This window comes from Diadema antillarum, unplaced genomic scaffold (assembly GCF_040938485.1).
Source record: "Diadema antillarum isolate AM-2024a unplaced genomic scaffold, OU_Dant_1.0 scf00000005, whole genome shotgun sequence".
Taxonomy (NCBI): Eukaryota; Metazoa; Echinodermata; class Echinoidea; order Diadematoida; family Diadematidae; genus Diadema; species Diadema antillarum.
In genome coordinates, this window is record NW_027270894.1 from 606,558 (window position 1) to 627,653 (window position 21,096).

The 21,096-nt window shown below is 41.7% G+C and overlaps 1 protein-coding gene across 1 annotated transcript; it reads right to left on the minus strand.

Annotated features, from left to right (window-relative positions):
* Positions 1-551: 551 nt before the first annotated feature.
* On the minus strand, positions 552-21,096 carry LOC139712227 (uncharacterized). The gene is made up of 10 exons (XM_071624099.1): positions 21,082-21,096; positions 20,542-20,604; positions 10,955-12,789; positions 9,474-9,630; positions 8,735-8,909; positions 8,315-8,408; positions 6,517-6,791; positions 4,676-4,858; positions 1,943-2,189; positions 552-801 (listed from the first exon to the last, which is right to left on the minus strand). Exons 1-10 carry the CDS (start codon positions 21,094-21,096, stop codon positions 567-569), a joined length of 3,279 nt encoding a protein of 1,092 aa, XP_071480200.1. The 3' UTR covers positions 552-566.

Consider the following 21,096-nt stretch of genomic DNA (forward strand, 5'->3'; position numbering starts at 1 on the left):
AATGAAAAAAAAAGAGACAATATATTAACATATCCTGGGGATACACATACTGCTTTAAGAATATATTCCCGTGTGATATATGGCTAAACACAGCCTCAATGATTAGTACGGAGTATGTTGCATATTAATATCATCATTTTTTGTTATGCAATACACTCGAGGGGAAATATGAGCTCGATAGTAAAAGACTGCATGTGCAGAATAGGTGGTGTATATGGGAGAAAATATGATATTCATAAGACATGATTTCTAGATCAAATCCAGTCCAGTACAAAGAATGTATTTGCTTGTTCTATCACGATGGCGGGGTAGGAAGTGCAGTTACTGAGTATATTTGTCACAATTTCCTACCAAAACTTGATAAATATATTGCATAACTGGAAGCCTACTCCTTTTTCATCACACCGGTGCAGAGGGGAAGAGGTTTGAAAACTGGGAGAAAGAGAATTACTTCCGAAAACCGAATGAGGGGGGGGGGGGCATGGTATGATGATGACAAGAAATATCAGATATTTGGGGGGCTGGGGGGGAAGTGGAGGCGAGATGCGGAGGGGCGAGTCTCATCGTCAATTCTGGAAGAGCTCCTCCTCGATGGGTTTCTCGATCCACGTCCCGTAGCTGGCGTGGTTGAGCACGCTCTTCAGGTAGGACTTGGCTGCGTGGTAGGGCTCGGCACTGCGCTTAGCCTCGTGGTAGGTCCGCCACGCCAGCAGGTCGGAGCGGCCGAAGAGTTTGCACGTCTGCTGGTATTCATTGAACATCTCTGCCTTACACAGCTGGGACTGGAGGACACCTTGTATCCTGGGAGGTGAAGAGGTCAAAGGTCAAAAGATGCTTGCTCATTACTGCATTTGTAGTAGACTTTTTTTTTTTCAGTCAATCTGTAGTATTTGTCTTCCAGCCGCCATTATATAAAGCTGGGAATGATATGCATACCTAAGATAAATAAATATATCAATTAATGAATATATACATAAATAAAGATGTGAGGTGCGAGGAGTGAAAGGGCAGAAGATGCTTGCTCATGACTGTGTTTGGAATACATTCATATGGTAGTTTTTTCAGTCAGTCTATGTATATAAAGCAGTATTAGGCTACTGGCTGCCATTACATGAATCAGGGACTGATATGCATACCTGAAATAAATAAAATTATCCATTAATGAATATATACATAAATAAATTAATACAATAATAATGATATTACCAAATTGACCAACACAATATATATGTGAACAAATTAGATAAATGAATGAATTGACAAAATCACTTAACTAATGAAATAAATATTGGAATAAACAAATTAAATGAACAAACAATTTAATAAAGTACGATTGATTTCTAACTGCATAATTGTGTATCTACACGAATAAAAAAGAGTTCTTAAGAAATAGTTGAGTGATTACATTTCAAAAGAAATGAAAACACTGAATTCAGTGCAGACCAACATGAAACAGCTATCAGTGACGATGTGGCCAAGGAAACAATAAGGCCCACTGCTTCACCGATTTGCATCAGGAAAAGTGGAGTCTACAGTCTAAACGAAAAAAAGAATAAATTTGGTGAATTTCTTCACTACGACTCTCTTATGGTACAGCAAACATTCCTGTATCATCACCGTACCGCGTAATTAGTATTGTATGTTTTTGTTTGATCTTTTCATTTTTTGAGTGCATAGGGACATTATACGCTATCTGTTATGCGCTATATAAGCACTGTCAAACATTATTATTATTATTGTTATTATTATTATTATTATTATTATTATTATTATTATGATTATTATTATTATTATTATTATTATTATTATTATTATTATTATTATTATTATTATTATTATTATTATTCCTGTATGTGATAAAGAGGGGATGGGATTCATAATTCTTGACCCAACAAGAGGGATAGATGTCATCGCCTAGCAACAACATCCAGGGATGACTCACCTTCCCTTGGTACCATCGGTGACTTCCGGCTTCTCGCACCCCTTGTACCAGTTGATGCTGAGGGATTTGGTCTTCTCAGTCCCCCGAGGGGGGTCGATAGCCTTCACGCACCCCAGCTGCGGGTGGTTGATGTGGAACTCGTCGGGCAGCGAGACATTGTCCAGCTCCGTCGGGGTGAAGTTGTCCCGAGCGGAGGAGAGCCGGCAGCATACCGCCCTCGCCAGGTGACCGTGGTGATACAGGGAACCTAAACATGGAGAGGAGCATCCATTATAAGGAGCAATTCGTGGAATGATATTACCACTAAACAAGTGGCTCGCATACACACTCTCTGTGAGTAGGTATACCAGTGGGGATTGACAGAGAGGGCCTGAAAACCATCTGCTTGATGCTAGTTTCTTCATACATGGGCCTGAAAGTTGAACCTGCCTGCCTATAAAAAAGAGCACTAGACAGAACTCCATAATCATATCATCCACTGAGAACCTAATTTGCGCTATATATCGGGTTCTAAGATTCGAACGTAAATAAAAGTAAATTATCAATTTTCATGAAATAAAAAGTTTATCTAATCAAAAGTGGGTAGACTTTATAAGCATTGTTCAAATATCAGTTAAAATAGCACCCTTGTGGTTCTGAGTTTGAACATGTTACTGAAAATGAACAGAATTCAAAATTGACAACAAAATGTAGAGGAGATTGAGTTCTACAATGTGATACCACAATTCAATACCTCCCCCCCCCCCAAAAAAAAAAAAAAAAAAAAAAAAATGTGAGAACAATCTTCTGCTTATCAGCTGATGCTACACAGGTATCTGAGCAAAGCACACAGAGCCAAAAGAATTATAATACAATTGCTATAAATCTGTAATTTAAAAGCTTTCCGTTTTTTCAAAGCCATATAACTATTCTTCAGAAGCGTAGGACCCCCTACATATATTTATGCTAATAATGCAGTACAGCATAGTGGAAGAGAAAATTGCAACCTTTACTGTGATGTAATTTTAAGACAAACTATGACTATGATACTTTCAATGTACCCCATGGCATATTGCTATTTATCAATCTGCTCGCACGCTGTTGTGCCTTTGAGCAACATGTGTGCAGCCGTCAGCTGAGGCGGGCCTGCAAGTGCGGCACACAACGATTTTATAAAAGAGAGGAATATTGCCATTATGCATAAAGTACCATCTGCCCAGATCGACAAGGTATAGACAAAGGCTGTATGCATCTCGTGAGCTAAACCAGGCAGGTGGCTCACTGAAATGTGCACATGTGCAAATATGAACATGGCACTTTGGTAAAGGATTAGTAAACATGAAATAGTGCTATACAGGTTATCAGCTGCCAGTATGTCAGCATTCTCACAAGATCATATATTGTCTACACGCTGCTTGGAATTGTATCCATATTAGATACACTGTGAAAACTACAGTGCCAGGTTTCTGTAAAAAAAAACCACAACAAAACAAAAAGAGAAAATCAATCATCTGTTTGGCTGTGCTTGTATTAAGTTGTGTCTGTGTATGTGTGTGTGTGTGTGTGTGTGTCTGTCTGTCTGTCTGCGTGTGTGTAACAAGCAAAATGCCTACTACTGCATATATGAACATGAGATATCTCACTCAGTCAAATTACAAATTTGTATGTTTACTCAAGATAAACTCTTGAAATAATCCAAAGGGTAATACCGGTTATATTCACCATATAATTATACATCAGGAACATTTCCATTAAACCTGTCACTGATCAAGAGACACCTTTAAATGCAATAACAGTTCTTACAGGGGATGTTTTCCTAAACCATATTCATGGATTGAGCAAAGTCAGAAAGATTTAACACTTGATGGACCTGTTAAGAAAATTGATTGAAAAGTTCAGATTTCAAGTTTTTGCTAAATTCCATGTGCATCTCTCTCTGGATAGGAGCTTTACAACTTATTATGATGTTACTGTAGTAAAATGATACACCGAAATACCAGAATTCAACAAATCGTCATTATGTAATGAAAAGTACCAATTGTTATGTCTCGACATTTCAACTGAGATGTGCTATTGCAAATTAAAACAAAACAAATAAACAAACATTAAATAATAATAAATAAATAAAATTCTTTAGAACCATTTAATAACCTAGGTCAAGAGCACCTTGTTACTCTTTTCTGAAAGAATAATCAAGTTTTGTAAAATTCCTTTCACATTTTCTGAACATCACCCTACTACTGTCACGAAATAAATGGTTGTATACATTCCATCTTAAAAGGTCAGCACATACAAAACTAAGCAAAACTCAAAAAGTCATAGATTTTTAACAGATCATGTGATTTTTTCTCAAACTTTTTAACAGGTAATTTACAACTGAAACTTTCTGCATATGTGCTGAATCCACATACATATGTTTGGGGAAACTTTCCATTCACATGCCCAGGCATTTAGATGGGACAGGGCAAGCTCCTATACCATATCATTCAGGAATCCATCCAAGCTAGATATCGCTGTAGATTAGCAAAGCCCACTCAAGTGTGGCAACAGAGATTGAAGGCATGGCAACACAATAGGGATTATGAGGATTACGTAGGCCAACAGGTAATCTCTATTCTTTGACAAATAGTTTTCAAGCTGTCTGTGCAAATTAGCAAAATAATTAAGCACTCTAGTGGGCATGCTGGGGGAACAAAGCAAAATAATGGGCTGAATAAATGCAAAGATTTCATTTAGACAGGTATTTTCACTCACCCAGTGTGATAGAACTCAGGTAAATGGGCTCGATGAAATGGGACAACAGCGCCCCCTGGAGTCCAAGCAGGTTCCAGCTGGCGACCTTGTCACTGCAGCTCATAGTTCGCAGGCGCTCGCCGCGCATGATCCCGTCCCAAGTCTGCACCGACTCGCGAGTATTGACCGGAATGGTACCCTCACCTATGGTGGTCAAAGAAAATTTAGGGGGGGGGGGGGTGGAAAACATCAAGACATAACCACATCATAATTATTCCACAGAGAGCATCTCAAATATGGTGGAAAAGGAGAATTAGCAAATTCACTGCTTACACAGATAATGTTCCATACAATGTACTAGAGCAACCATAATGGCTAATTATATGTTTTTATAAAATGGGTTCAAGAATGTAGCCAATTGGAAGCGCTGAAATGAGTCACGTGTGCGTGCATTATTTTCTTCAGGTAAGCACTAAGAAGAGTCTCTCTTCCACCTCCCTGGCCTGACGTACGTCACAATGTTTTACACTAGCAGTGCGCACTCAATCAGTTGTTACAAGTGCGTCACGCGCTACTATACGCGCTGTCAATCCTGTAAACAACTTCTAGTTCGGGTCGCGGGCTGCCACAACAGCCGGCGGCCTTTCTTGTGCATAACAGTACGTGGCGTACGTATACTCTTATACGTACGTACAGTACTTATAGTGTGCGGGATTTCCGAGTGCGACGTGCGTAAATGTTTGGGACGAACATCTTCGGACATCTTGACTTTTGAGCAAGTGCTACATGTAGCTGACTGGTATTGACCCACAAAGGTACGTGAATAATGCTGTTAGTTTTCGACCCATTTTATAAAACTAATGATGCACAGGATTATTTCGTGGCGTTAGTGAAGGTGCGGCTCACTCTCGAGTATTGACAACGGTTGCAAACATGCACTCGGCTGCGCCTCGTGCATGTCGCACCATTGTCAATACTCTCGAGCGCGCCGCACCTTCACTAACACACTCTATCCTGTGCATCATTAGTATAATATTAAGGTCAGCTGCTAAAGTCATTAACCACTCTTTGTATACATCTCAACTGCCCATTATGTAATCACCCTTTTGGTTATCCTTTCTACAAGTCTCTTGGATTCCGATTTCCCTCTCCTTACTGCTTGAGGGTCATTCATATTCAAATGGTCACTCAATTTCCTTCTTCACCTCCAACCCCGTTTCATTTCATACCGACCATGCATGTATACACACAGAATGTGAACTGGGATTATAAAATGGTGATATGGATCTTTATCAAAGGATTGGCTGAGAACTATCACATGACCAATCTTCCATCTTGCCTAAAGGCCCAACATAACTTCTTTAACTTGCAAAAATGGTTGCCGTAAAATTGAAATCATGTAACTATTTTATGAAACAAATGATGCACATTCCTTTACATATTCTGGCCTTTGTAAAATTATCCACTAGTTCTCACTTTGAGGCTGCAATAACAATCATGCTAATAATGCTACATCACAAACTTCTCAATCTAAAACTTCTATTTCTTATCAATTTTTTTTTGTTACGGCACAATCTTATGTCTTAAAAAGATATACAATGTATTTGCAATTACAAATTCTTAAAATTTGTTAAAATACTTCTTCTGGTTCAAACAATATGATTTGTTCAATATTTATTTTGTATCATGTATTACCTTTTGCTAGATAGTAATAGGTTACCAATATGACTGAAATGAATTGAACTGACTTACGTAGAAGCACATACATGTAGGAATGTCTCTTGATGAGTGTGAATTTTATTTTGCTCAAAAAATACATAAATCACAATCAAATTAGAGCAAAATTGAATCAAAATCCTCACCTTGTTCCATCTTGGTCCTGAGCAGTCCCTGGCTGGTCTTGCCAAACGTTGGCAGGTGCTTGGCCGACCCGCTGAAGTCCATCGTCCCCTCAGGCCCCTCCTCGTTCTCGCCAGCGTCAGTGCGGGAGAACTGCGCACCGTCGCCGCAGGGGGCGGTGCTGATGTAGAGGTGCAGGGTCACGTCTGGCAGCAGCCGCAGCTTGCCGTCCGCCCCCTGGGTGAGGAAAGTCTCCTCCGGCGTCTTCACGTACGTCTGGAGCTGACCGTACAGAAACCTACGCAAAACAGGGAAATCAATTTCATTTGATTTCATTTCCACTTCTGATAGAAAGTATCAAAGAATGCAAGAACTGTGCATAGAACATAGGAACGATGGTTCCATGACATTTGCTCCTGCGACAATTACTCCCATGATATATCTGCATGCTAAGCCAAACGTAAATTCAACCCATAAACATAACCCTAACCCTAATCCTAATTCTCACATCAAACTAAACCTAAAACCCTATCACAACCCTAACCCTAACCCTAAGTCCTTAGAGAAAATAAGACCGGAGCAATTGTCGCAGGAGCAAATGTCGTGTCACCAGGAACGATACAGGAAAAAAAGTACTATGACATATTTGACAAAAGACAGAACACAACATTAGAACAGTCATTTCAGTACAAGGAGGGGGGGGGGGGAATCAGCATAGACTGTTGGTCTTTCTAGATCCAATTCTGAGATTTGCAGCTAAAATGGTTCCCTAATAGAATACAAGAAACTAGAAAGCTGCAAAAAGAACAAAAAACAAAAGAAGGCATATCAGTGACAGGTGGCACATATACATTGTTACAATGTTGAATTCAGCTGAAAATTCAGAATATGTCTTAATGGACAAGAAAGAGTACCGGTATAGAACTTCTTCTGAACATTGAGAGTCTATTGGGCGACTTTATCAAATCTGGTGTGTCATTGCATAATAATGAAATGGGTTCAAGAATGTACATGTAGCTGAACAGAAGTGTTGAAATGAGTATTTAAACGCTAATGTATAGGAGTGCAAAAAGTGCACAACAAAAAAGCACCAGGCACTCTCACTGATGTCATAATGCACAAACCCACTTTATCAGAGTGCACTCAATCACTTACAAGCAAGTGCTCAACCTCTAGTTTACTGTTAACAATGTCTAAGTTTGTGTTCAGCGTGCTTAGAACATTTCTTCAGACATCTTTGATTTTGAGCAAGTTCTACAGGTAGCTGATTGGTAGCAACCCATGAAGGAAAATATTGTAAAAAGTGTATAGACCCATTTTATAAAACAAATAATGCACAGATTAAACTTTGGTGATGTTAGTGGAGATGCAGCTCACTCTCAGGTATTCACAATGTCACATAACATAACCATTGCATTTGCTGGTAGCAGAAGAGACTCCCACTTTCCTGCTTTCGGCAGAGTGATCTCTGGCTTGAAGGCCATTTTTACAAAATCTCCCGCTCTCCCGCTTGAGTTTGAATTTCTTCGACTCTAGCTGTGTGTCTCCTGCTCAAGATGTATTTACTTTTGCTTCAAAGTCAGCTTTCTCCCTCCCAAATTTATCCTTACACACATGATGTGTGCATGTCTGCTCTATAAGAGTCTACAGGTTGATAGGCAGTTAACCCATTGAGGACTGGCTGATTTTGTTACCACAAGCATTTCCCATAGACAACTGCCTGAGTATTCTCGGGACTAGTTTTCAATGGGTTAAGGAGAGGAGGATCTCCGGTTCAAAAGATGCTTGAGGTTTCGCCTCTCTCCAAGGATGGGAGCCTACCTCATGAAAGCCCTTCTGGTGATAATCTCCGCATGAGAATCGTTGACCGTTTTGCCTTCCATACTCAGTTTGTCTCCCGTCACACAGCGATTGCCTAGGAAACAAATGCAAAACATAGAGGATGAGGAAATTGAAACGTAATTTATAAGATATTGTGCTTCTCTTGACACATTACGCATGACAAAACTAGCAGGAAGTAAAATTGATGCCTATCGGATCAGTTTCAGCTCAAAATAACTTGCAAAGGGCACTAGTGTTGCAAGACACTGGTTTGCTTACAAATTCTCTCCTTCGCACATCGATACAAATAAACTTTCTTCATCCGATCATCAAGACAGTTTCCATGTCACATCAACGCAATACTGCTAGCTCATCTACCTCCCTCCCTAATCGCCATGACAACGGGAGGATGATTCCCACCTGTTCCCAAGCTGATAACGGTTCCCTCATCCTCCTCTCCCTGCTTCAGGATGAGGGCGGCCAGCACCTTGCGGCCACTGATGCTGTCCGGGATACCGGCAGCGAGGGAGTTAAACGTCTGATGACTTAAGGCAGCGATGCGGTCGTAGAAGGTCGTCCCACTGTTTGGTGACGTCTGCAAAATTTTCAACAAAACGGAAAGGAAGAGGAGATAAAAGTCTGGAACTTGTGGAGTACCCTTTCTTTGCAAACCCATCGTGTGAATGCAAATACACTGTGAAATATTTTATTATTTAGTTTTTTCATTCATCTAGGGTGATGATTCAAACTTCACACAAAATATGCATGTGAGATTTGAGTATGAATCAGGCCACGAAATATCCCCAATCATTTAGCAATGTGTCTCTCTCCAGAATCCAAACACACGATATCTTTTCCTCTTGAAGATGTGCACAATCACGATGCTTACCATGAATATCATGGTATTCCAAGAATGATAATGGTACCAAGTAAATTACCACTGTTTTCTATTACCTTGGTATTTCACCAATGAGAACGATAATTCTAATCTGAATACATCTACCATTTCTACTTCGGCAAAGAAAGATGGCAACTTACAGTTAGGAGAGCATAAAAAAGCCAAGTAAACTTGATCCAAATCAAATTGATGAGGCTACAAATCAATGAAAAGATATCAATCCAACTATGTAGAGCTGACTGTGGGAGGTCGGTGACTTACGGAAACGACCGGCATGGGAGTCAGCTTGGGTTGGAGGGAGCCCTCTGCCACCAGCATGCGGAGAGCCATGTCGGCTGCTTCGCGTCGGCCGTCCTTCTTGCTGCGACTGGTGACGTGCTGAAAGCGTCGACCACCCACACACGCTGCAAAAACAAACCTGGATTGGAGGAGAGGGATAAAACAAAACAAAACATGCAAAGTGACTGCATAATTTCTCCAATGTTTGCTTTGGTTTTGTTCATATTTGCAGGAAAAATTACGTAATGAAGAAAGGGCATTTGCTGTCTTTCTCACCTTCCGACAAATTTTAAGACATGTAATGGAAGAAAAATCTTGAAGTTCACAGGAAACTGATAATACCTATTTTATATGATATAATCTTATATAAATCTACCAAAATATGTGACCCCCTACACATTTAGGTCTTATTGTAATTATTTGCACCTGCTCATGATTTGCAAAATTCATGTTACTATTACCCCCACCCCCCAGCCCCTGCTCCCAGCACACTAAATGTATTTTTTTTAATCATATTTTGTTGACCCACATTATGCTTATCTATGATGACAATTACAATGTTTGTAGTGTTGCACTGAAGTGCATGTTCCCACGCTACATCACGAAGGCAGGCCATAAAAGGTATGTGTACTACATTTACATGCCATAAAACCTTTGCAAACAAGTGTAGCTGACCAGGTTATGGCCTCTTTCAGATATGGGCATCACACGAAATGATATTAGAACTGTCTACGGAAAAGAAAACAAATTTAACAGCATAAAAGAACTGAGCACATGAGATAAAAGATAGACCAGCTTGATACTGTTAACCCGTTGAGGACGAGTCCAGAGTATACTCGAGCAGGTGTCTATGGGAAATGCGTGTTGTAGCAAAATAAGTCCGTCCTCAACGGGTTAAGTGTATTACAGGGTAGAAATTTCTCTCTAGATATGGCTTCAAGGATAGATTGGTAGGAAAGAAAGCTGTAAAACCAGAAACATTCATGTAAAGAAACTAACACAAATTGGAGCTGACGGCCTTTCCCCTGTCAGGTAACTTTCATGAAACCCACCCACAGGCAATGCATTACTTTCGCAAATCTTCTCTCCTCGTGAATTTACAAAGGTTTTGCACATGCACGAATTTTGACGTTTATAGTACTCTCCAGACAAAATGTTCCACATAGAATGCATAATTTGATGCTGACAAGTAATGCGGAGGCATTCCTGTTGATTCCCTTCCCACTACCAAGCCCCCTTCGTTCTTAGGACAAATGGGGCATCCTTAGAGGTGCACTTCTCAATCCTTTTTCTGAGGCCCACTTTGGTTCTTGTAGTTATTTCTGAGGCCCAGTTTTATCGAATAAAGATATTTTTCATGTAATTTGGGGCCTCTATTGTGGCCCATCTGAGAGAGCTTTGCAGCCCATCAACTGAAAAAAGTGTAGACTTGGAGGATCTTGATGCAGGGTTGGTGGCAGTACCTTGGGTTGTGGGGTGGTCCGGACTGCTGCAACAGATCTATGGACACTGGAAGATGCCTGGCCTGGGCGTACTCCGTCAGCGCACTGACGGGGTTCTTGTTGATGGCTGCGAACATCTCGTTGTTGATGGCTTGACCCGACGACGACCCTGTTGCCGACACGACGTGGGAAGACTGCGGCAAGGGGCTGGGGGCAACAGGGCTGTTGCTGTTGGTGGCAAGAGACGGGGTGGCAAAGGAGTTGGAGACGTAAGGCATGGTAGTGGCACGGATGGGCGCGACCTGAGTTGGGATGGTGGGGGCGAGACCGGCTCCTTGGCTGTTCTCCCAACCCTGGAGAATGGTCCTAGGGTCTGGGGGGATGACTCCAGGAGAAGCGGTAGAGTTTAGGGGTTGAGCAATCAGGACTGGACTTGGGGTCACGCTGGTGACCTGACTGCTCACCTCTGACGGTTTCGTCACGCCGTTCAACCCGTGCGAGTTATTTTCCTTCGCGATCGTCTCCCGTCCCTTCTCGGTGATGCACCACGTCGGGGGACTGTCGGTTACCTTGGTGACGTAACCCCGCTTGGCCAGGCCATAGAGTGATGGATTCACGTCTTTGGCCTTGCCACGGTTCAAGCCAACGTTTTGCACAATGTCCAGTGTTCCTTGGATCTGTTGGTTGCTGAGAGCACACAGTACCTTGATCTCCATGTCAGTTGTAGACTGCAGGAGAGCGGAGTACTCCCCACCTCCGACCGGGCCCGGGGCGCCTTGTCCACCATTTCTCTCGTTGCTCATAAAGGCTCCCCGGTCACCGCTGGACGAAATCAGTGAGTGGGGACTCGGGGGCATTTGGATCGGCGCAGCCTGGGGCTGGTCTGAGTGACTGCCGAAGCTGAAATGAGGCACCGTTCCAGGCTGTGGCGTGCTGGTCGACGGACCAAACTGAGGGCCCTGGGTTTGGCCCGCATTCGCCTGTTCCACTTCTACCACCTGCCTGCCATAGGGGGTGATGACCCAGAGAGGGGGCGATTCACACACTTTGCGAACAAGTCCTTTCTTTTGCATACTAAATAGCGTCGGGTTTATCTCCTTTTTGGTGCGGTACCCGAGCTGCTTGGCTAGGTCATTGGAGTGAATGGAGTCCGTTTTCTCCCTCAACGCAAGCAGTAATCGGTGGTCCATGCCATTCGGCGTGTACGGTCTCGAAAAGTTCTGTGCCATTTCATGCGGCGGTGGTGGCGGCTTTGCATACACTGTCGGCTGCTCAGTTATCTCTGAGTCATCACTCGAGCTGGAGTTATTTGAGGGCGACGGAAGGGGGTCCACCACAGGGGTGGGCAAAGCTCCATTGTAGTTCGTTGTTAACGGGGGCGGGTGCGCCCTTCCCGCACCCCCGTGACTGGAATGGTCGGATCCCTCAACGACAGGAACATCACCACCGCTCTCCACGTCCATGCCGTTAACCTCGACGCCCGGGTGTGTCCCGTCGCCGATATCCAGTGCCTCCTGAGCCGCCGTCTCATCGGCACCCTGCACCGAGTCACCATCGCCGGCGGTGCCGTGCAGGGGACCAACCGTCACCTCGCGCTTGAGGCCCCATTTTGGAGGTGATTGCGACACCTTCAAGATAAGGCCGTTGCGCTGCATCCGGTAGAGGGTTGGGTTGACGTCCTTGCGGGAGCGCTTCCCGAGGGAGCGGGCCAGCTCCAGGGTTTCCATGGCGACATTGCTCTCCCTTAGCTTGCTGAGGATGCTGTTGACGAGCTCAGTGTTTGATCCCATTTTCCGCTTCGAAGAACCCTGGGTACGATAAGAAAGCGAATACAGGGCAATATTTAGTGGCAGTCTCTCTCATGGCCTCACTCTAAATCTCATTAGATTGTTACTCAAAAAATTGCTTCATTTTTCATCTGTTAGTCAGTCTAGCATGCTATTATGGAGCAATATTTTTTCAAATATTCTCATATAAACATTCTAAATATGCAAGTATCAAACTGGAATATGAGTTTGAGTAAATAGCTGATAAATATCTGATTATTTTGACAAAATACAGACATATCTATACTTTACAAATAGCAAGATGCATCAAGAATGAAATGCTCATAAGGTTACTGCCGATGTATGAAGATAAAATGGATGTAACTGCCAATGTAGTTGTATTTCAATTCTGCGGCGTATAACAATGAGTGGACAGAGTTCATAGCATTCACAGCATTCATATGAAGTTTGTAATAGATGTTAGTTTTTCGCAGCCCAGTGAATGTATTAAAAGTGATCTGCCCTAACTGTGGGCACACAGAATGAATACAGGCTTGTCAGCATACAAGATGTGCATGAGCATACAGAGAGAGGCAAAAGGTAACAAATGCCATGGTGAAGAAATGTAGCATACTAGGTTGATATATACAGTTAATAGAGGCATAGATATTGCATGATTTGTTAGGCACCACAGAAAAACCTGATAGAGAGATATCTTCGTCGCGACGATGTCGCATTGTGCATGTTTGATGATTTGCATATGAACAGGCGTCACGTGCATATGAATAAGCAACCGTGCATATGAATACACGTACTTTCTATTCATACCTTTGTTTATTCGTCCCGACGATAAGCGACGATAGAGAAAGGATTCCCTTTCACTAATCGTCGCTCTTCGTCCCGACTTACTAGCTATTGTCAAAGTTCGGCTTCTATTGTGCCTTGCGTTTCTTTTGTTAAAAACGTCGCATATCGTTCCCGACGAATCATTGTTCAACCGTCGGGAGACGTTCTGACTATATGGCTTCGTTTCAATGTCGTTCGTGTTCAAGTTTATGTTTTGTTCAGCTTTACTTGTCACAGCATAAAGCCTGTTATCCGTGTGATCTAAAACGTCGCATATCGTCCCGACGAATTACCATTACTGTACCACCGAAATTCCGTCTCTGTTCCATCGTCGAGCAACGTCCAAAACGCGTGGCTACAGCTAATCCGCTGGGTGATATGATTCGCAATGCCGAGTACGATAATGAATGGGAAGTTTTGTGTTTTCACGAGAAAAAAAAAAGTATTCTCGCTGCTATAGATAATTGTGAATAACAGGCTGACTTTCTGTCTTTTGTGCAAATGGTAGTTACGGCGATGTGAAAGGAGACTTGACCGCAGTCGATAGACATTGAATTTGTATTATCTTGTCTTTACGCGTAGGAAACACGGCGGAGAGATTTTGTCCGGTTTACAAACGAAAACTTGACCATCGTTGCAAAACTTATTTGATGGTCGCCGTTCGTTGTCAAACTCCGACAACTTCTGTCATATTTTTTGCAGTAGAATACATTGATTTTTTTTTTTTGTTATTTGACACAACATTGAATCAAACAACGTGTTTACCTATTTATTCTGTTGCGGCATTTACTTCAACTGGTCGTCGGCCTTCGCGTGGTTGTAATCATTGTTAACATTAACTTATGTCGTCTTGTAAAATTTTAGAGCGGGCGGAGAGATTCTGTCCAGCGTTCAAACGGGAATTCGACTGCAGAACTTGTTTCAGCTGTCAATCCCTGCTGACATGTTCTCATTGTTTGTTATGCTAAAAAAGGGATATTGATTTCATGTTGTCAACATACCAAAAATGTCAGTTGCATTCTCCTTTTAACCTTATTGTAAAGGCGGATTTTTTTTTTCACCCACTTTGCGCAACCAGAAACTAGCGCAAAAAGAAAATTATGCGAATGTTTTCACTTGCCATTATGTTTCAGGAGATGATGTCTTGGTTTCGGTAAAATACGAAACTCTTTTTCACGGCCAAGTACGAAACTCTTTTTCACGGCCAAGTGCGGAGAATTGGTCACTAAGATGGTTGATGGTAGCTACAACGACTTGTAAGGAAACTTGACTGTTATCGAATTAATTGTTAAGCTTCAGGTGGAGAGATTTTGTCCGACTTCCAAACGGGAACTAGACTAACATTCTTATACTTATTTCAGCTGGTTGTCTTTCTTTGTTAAACTCCGTTGACTTCTGTCATTTTTGTAGCTGCATAGAATACATTGATTTCTGTGTTCTTTGACACATCATTGAATCAAGTCTGTGTATTTTAATACCAGGTTTACCTTTTTACTTTGTTGCGGCATTTACTTCAACTGGTCGTCGGCCTTCGTCATGGTTGCTATATAATTGTTAAAATTTATGTCGTCCTGTAAAATTTTAGAGCGGGAGGAGAGATTCCGTCCAGTTTTCGAACGGGAATTCGACTGAAGAACTTGTTTCAGCTGTCCATCCCGCTTATGTCGATCCCTGTTAACTGTTCTTATTGTTTGTTATTCTTAGAAAAAGAAACAAAACAAAGAAAAAATTTGATTTCATGTTGTCAACATACCATAGAATGTCATCTGCGTTCGCCTTTTAACTTTACTGTAAAGGCGGATTTTTTTTTTTCGCCCACTTTCCGCAACCAGAAACTAGCACCAAAGGAAAATTATGCAAATGTTTTCACTTGCCATTATGTTTCGGGCGATGACGTCTTCGGGAACACACACACACACATGCAAAATAAACCACACACACACACACACACACACACACACACACACACACACACACACACACGGAACTCTTTTTTTTTCACGGCCGAGTGCGAAGAATTGGTCGCTATAAGCCCCTTTTACACTTTCACGGATTGCATCACGGATGACCACGGATCGTCGGTCCGGGATCATCCGTACTATTTCCGGCATGACCGTGTTGACTTCGTGAAGTCATCCGACATTATCCTTGAACATCCGGCATGTCCGCCGAAAAAAAAAAATGAGCTTGCTTAATTTTTCATCCCGGACATCACGGATGGAAATCAATACAAACTCTTCCTTGTCGGCACCGTCTACTCCGTGTTGCATCCGTATTCCTTCCTTGTAGGCACCGGCTACTCCGTGTTGCCTCCGTGAAGACATCGGAACGTCCGTATTAGCATCGGCTCCATCCGGGATGAGAAATTCGTGTATATTTTGCCAATACAAGCTCAGAAAGTCAATGAAATTTGCTCACATCTTCACCCATCAGTACAGCCAATCGACTCCTCTAGTAGGTTTATATCGCATGAGAATCTTCAAGTGACCCACACACATCTTCTTGCTGTTTTTTTTTTTTTTTTTTTTTGGGGGGGGGGGGGTTGATTTGTCTTAGTTTGTTTTGCTTTGTTTATGTTATGTTCCCGCAAAATGAGATTTTGCAACAAAGAGATATGCCTTTATGATGTCGACAAGCAGATGCGTATGTAATCTGCTGTAGATTTTCTGGTGTGCTTGTTACATATTACTTAGCTCTGGAAGCATGTCGCCTAAGAATGATAAAGTATCAAAAGAAAAAGCAAATGTAATGTGTCAACTTTTTGGGGATATCCGCGTAAACACCGCGAAGGGACGAAGTTGCATCCGTGCTCTGCCATGATATCCATGTTAGCTCCGTATCGTTTCCGCTGTGGTCCGCGTTCATTCCTTGTCTGTCCGTGTAGGCACCGTACTTGTCCTTGTAGCTTCCGTACTTGTCCGTGTAGACAACCAGTTGGGACTGTATTCACACCGGCATTGAAAGGAAAATCGATATGTTGCATGCCGGAACACCACGGATGACGATCCGTGGTCATCCGTGAAGCAATCCGTGAAAGTGTAAAAAGGGCCTTGTGATGATATTAAAAGATGGTAGCTACGAGTTGTAAGGAAACTTGACTGTTAGTGATATAATATTGTCTGGCATCAGGTGGTGAGATTTTGTCCGACTTCCAAACGGGAACTAGACTAACATTCTAATACTTATTTCAGCTGGTCGTCGTTCTTTGTCAAACTCCGTTAACTTCTGTCATTTTTGTTGCTGTAGAATACATTGATATTTGTGTTCTTTGACACACCATTGAATCAAATCTTTGTATTTTAACACCGGGTTTGCCTTTTTATTCTGTTGCGGCATTTACTTCAACTGGTCGTCGGCCTTCGTGATGGTTGTAATATAATTGCTAAAATCTATGTCGTCCTGTAATACTGAAGAGCTGGAGGAGAGATTTTGTCCAGCTTTCAAACGGGAATTCGACTGCAGAACTTGTTTCAGCTGTCCTTTTCCGGCTGAGTGCGAAGAAAATGGTCGCCAAGAAGGTTGATGGTAGCTACGACGAGTTGTAAAGAAACTTGACTGTTATTGATATAACAATATATTGTTAAGCTTCAGGTGGAGAGATTTCTCCGATTTCCAATGGTTTGTTTCATTTAACATATTAAAGATATTTTCTTTCAGTTACATGCATTCTTTCAAACGTTGGGGTAAGGTTACAATTATGAATGAGTATCTTATGCTTTTAATTGCACCATGTGCCCATTTCTATGCAAGAGCCAAATTTTCCTTTTCTTGAACTTGTTGGACACCTCATAACAGGCTAGAGAGGCGCATCAATTTTGAACTTTGTGTTTGAAAGGCTATTGTCATCTTAAAGACGACTTATAATGTCGCTCAAATCGACTGAATGGAGCAAGCCCTCTTACGATGCATGCTCGGATCTACAAAGACTTTATGGTCTAGTGCTCCGACATACCCAACAAAGAGACGGGACGAAAAGCATCGGTGTCTGTTTTCTCTGTTCTGTCCTCACCCTTTCCTCTATTCTTCTATCATCCCTCCTCTTCCATGATATCCCCGCCTAATATAGGCTAACACTAGAGGCGCCTGCCCCCGGGAAAGGCCGAGACTTCACCGGCGTCGGCGGGCGGGTCCTCTACCTGCTTGCCGACGGGAACGGCGTAACCCTGCATGTCGGTGCAGGAGTATAGGCAGGCGATATCTTTTCTTAAAACGTGTCCCCTTTCTTTCTCTGTAAATATCTCGTTTGTAAATATATATATATATATATATATATATATATATATATATATATATATATACATATAATTATTTTTATTATTATTGTTATTATTATTATTATTATTATTATTATTATTATTATATTTTGTAAATAATTAGAAGTATAGTGTAGGTTTTTATAATTGAATTTAAGTGTATATTTAAATTGAATATATTTTTTGGAGTAAATTGCCCACCCGGCACACCCGGCACACCCGGCACACCCGGCAGAGAGCTCCACAAAACTAAAAGAACAACATCAGCATCGGTGGTACACAGGATGTGGTTGCTTAGGCGACGCTTTCTATTGTCGGGATGGGGATGATGATGTAGGCGACGCTTTCTATTGTCCGGATGGGGATGAAGAAGGTTCTTTTATAACGTGAAACGTTCAGCGTAGCAAACTTAATCTCCTGAAAGTAGATAGCGGGAGTCCATTCAAAAAGAAACTGCCGCGTACTGTTGACGTGCTTGTACATTATACGAAAAAGCTATTCTTGCTTGTTGTGATGACTACACGCTGGCACAGCGGTGTTCACACTGTTGCTGATCACTTGATGATCTGACAATTAAGCTACATGTTGCATAATATTTTAAATGGGCCATTGGAAGTTTGACGGAAATTTGTATACATGGCTAACCATTCTCCTTTCGTCCGTGTATATGAATTCGTCAACATAGAATGAAATTTGAAGATTTGGCGCCTAATATATTTGAACCGAATTTTGGAATATGCTTCAGGTTCTCTTCCTGCAGATGTTAATCCACAATGTCGATCAAATTATAAGACAGTTAATCTTTCTGAAGCGGTGGACACACAAAATTGTCATGTCAGTGATCATCCTAAGAATGATGTGTAAAGAAGACGAAGTTTAACCTTGCCTTTGGTTTTGTATTGTTTTACCGCTTAAGTTGCAACATGCGAACACAAGGTTTTACTGTAAAACGAGGAATAATTGCGTGCATGATAATTTTGCAAATTTCCCGAGAACCAAGAGATTAGCATGCAAGTGGAAGTTCTTGCCTACACTATATGCATTGAATGCCAGCGACAATAAGCATAATTATTATTTATGCCACGGATACTTTAATGATATTAAGAATCGCAAATCTTCAGTATTGCAGGGATGAACCATAAAAATCAATCATAATCATGACTGTTTTATGCCAAATAACATTTTTTTTTTTTTGGGGGGGGGGGGGGGCGAGGGCGCAGTGACACGGTGGATATTTAAGCTTCACGACTCCCAGTCGAAGGACCCGAGTTCAATTCCCTCCCCGCAGCGATTACGTCCTATTCCGTCCTATAGCAACTCTATATACGATAATAATGTCAGGCGGGCCCTCTGATAGCTAGAGCACTGATAGCATTGAAGAGGCTACTCTAAATAGAGAAGACTTTTTTTTTTGCAATTATCATCATTGTTATCGTCATTGTTATTATTATGATTATTGCGGGGTTGTTGTTGTTGTTGTTGTTTTTTTTTTTGGGGGGGGGGGAGGGTACTATTGCTACAATATCATTAGTCTTGCATGAATGCGGTTAGATTATGTTCTACCTCCTATCTCTTTGTAACATTCATCTATCATCTTCACAACAAATTTCAAGACATCATTATGTTTGTGTCATGTACTGTAAAAGTGGATATTTTCGCACGACTAATTTTTCGCGTTTAGGGTTCCAATCCTGCCAAGCTATACGCATCCATGGACAAGATGGTGATGTCCGTTTTTGTGAAGGTTCCTTAATCCGAAAATGAAGTAAGGCTCGTTAATCCGAAGGTTCGTTATTCCGAAATATACGAATTCCCTATATATATATACACCTACGGTATGTAGATGTTCATTAATCCGAACATTTGTGGCGTTAATCAGAATGTTCGTTGTTTCAAAAGTTCGTTAATCCGGAAATAGAATACCAATAATTCGTTAATCCGTAAATGAAATAAGTTTTGTTATTCTGAAGGTTCGTTAATCCGGAAATGAAAAGACAGTGCGTACTAACGATCCGTCGGAATTAAGAACCTAATTTTGCTTTCGGAATAACGAACCCTTATTTCATTTTCGGATCATTGAAACTTCGAACAGCAGTAGTAGCAGTCCTATCATCATTGTTTTTCTGTTTATTATTATCATTCTTTGGAATCGTTGTTATACCAAACTTTGCTAGAAATTATTTTATCCCATTTACGCTAAATGAAATAAAGTTCGCTGGCAAAAAATGTATGGAGAAAAGATACAGACATTAACAACGATTTGACATTTAAGGATACTGCAAGCAAGAGTTAAAATTTGAGACATTATTCAGATTGACGAGTGAGCATCAATGAACTCACATAGGCTTTGCATAAGAAAGCGCTGGATCACAGTGATGTGACGGATGAAAAGAAAAAAAAACTGTTGCAGAAAAATGATTTGGCGTTTTCAGTTCGTCGGTGCGACAACATCCATTCTTTTCACGACGTATAAGAAGAGTAGGGCTACCTATGACTCGATTTGTGTCATCCTTTCACCGCGTCAGAACATTACAGATCATACCCATGACATCACTTTGAATGGCCCTGATCCAATAAATGGAAGAAGAAATCTCTTTCATCGTCCAATTACGCAAGAAAAGACGCCTGTCCTGCACACCCTTTACAAAGAGGCGCATTGGGTCAAAGTGACTTTAATGCCACACCACAGTCTAAAATTAACCGAATGTTGTGGCTGAACTTAAGTCTTGCAGTCTTTTATAACCTGACTCAACAGAGTGCTCCAGTGAAAGTTCAGACGAAGGTCCATTGTCACCTGAGCACGGTCCTGCAACGATGGTAAACAAAGACAGACAGACACACATTCAGACAGAAGACAATGGTGCATCATATTATTACCGTGATGAGGCACCCCAGGGAGCGGATATCCGACCTAATAATAGGTGACAGGCTGATGACGATACTTTCAAGATGTGCATGCATGCATGCCCGAATGGTTTCCAGGGAGCTATACCCTTACGGGGCTCACTCCTTGTACCTGAAGAGAGTCCATCTGCAAAGATGAGACACATAGCACAGACAGCAGCTGCCTCGCCTTTCAATTCACTGAAGTTCAGTTTCGGGAAGTTCCTTGTTATCGGCAACGATATTTCAAAACGGACGCAAACAAAAGACCGATGCGTTTTATTTCTATTTCCGGTGGCAAAGATGGAAATAATGACAAGTGTGGCGTGCATGGAACACTGATCATGGAGCCAAGATACCTTCTGTTGTTAACTGTCCCCATCCTAACTTCGTGATTTACCTTGACGATACCCAT

Bases quoted from the DNA above. Each gene is read 5' to 3' on its own strand.
- LOC139712227 (XM_071624099.1), bottom strand. The intron at 9,631-10,954 runs GTACTGCCACCA...CCTCCAATCCAG, and splicing joins GGACCACCCCACAACCCAAG to GTTTGTTTTTGCAGCGTGTG. The intron at 802-1,942 runs GTGAGTCATCCC...TTCACCTCCCAG, and splicing joins ACCGATGGTACCAAGGGAAG to GATACAAGGTGTCCTCCAGT.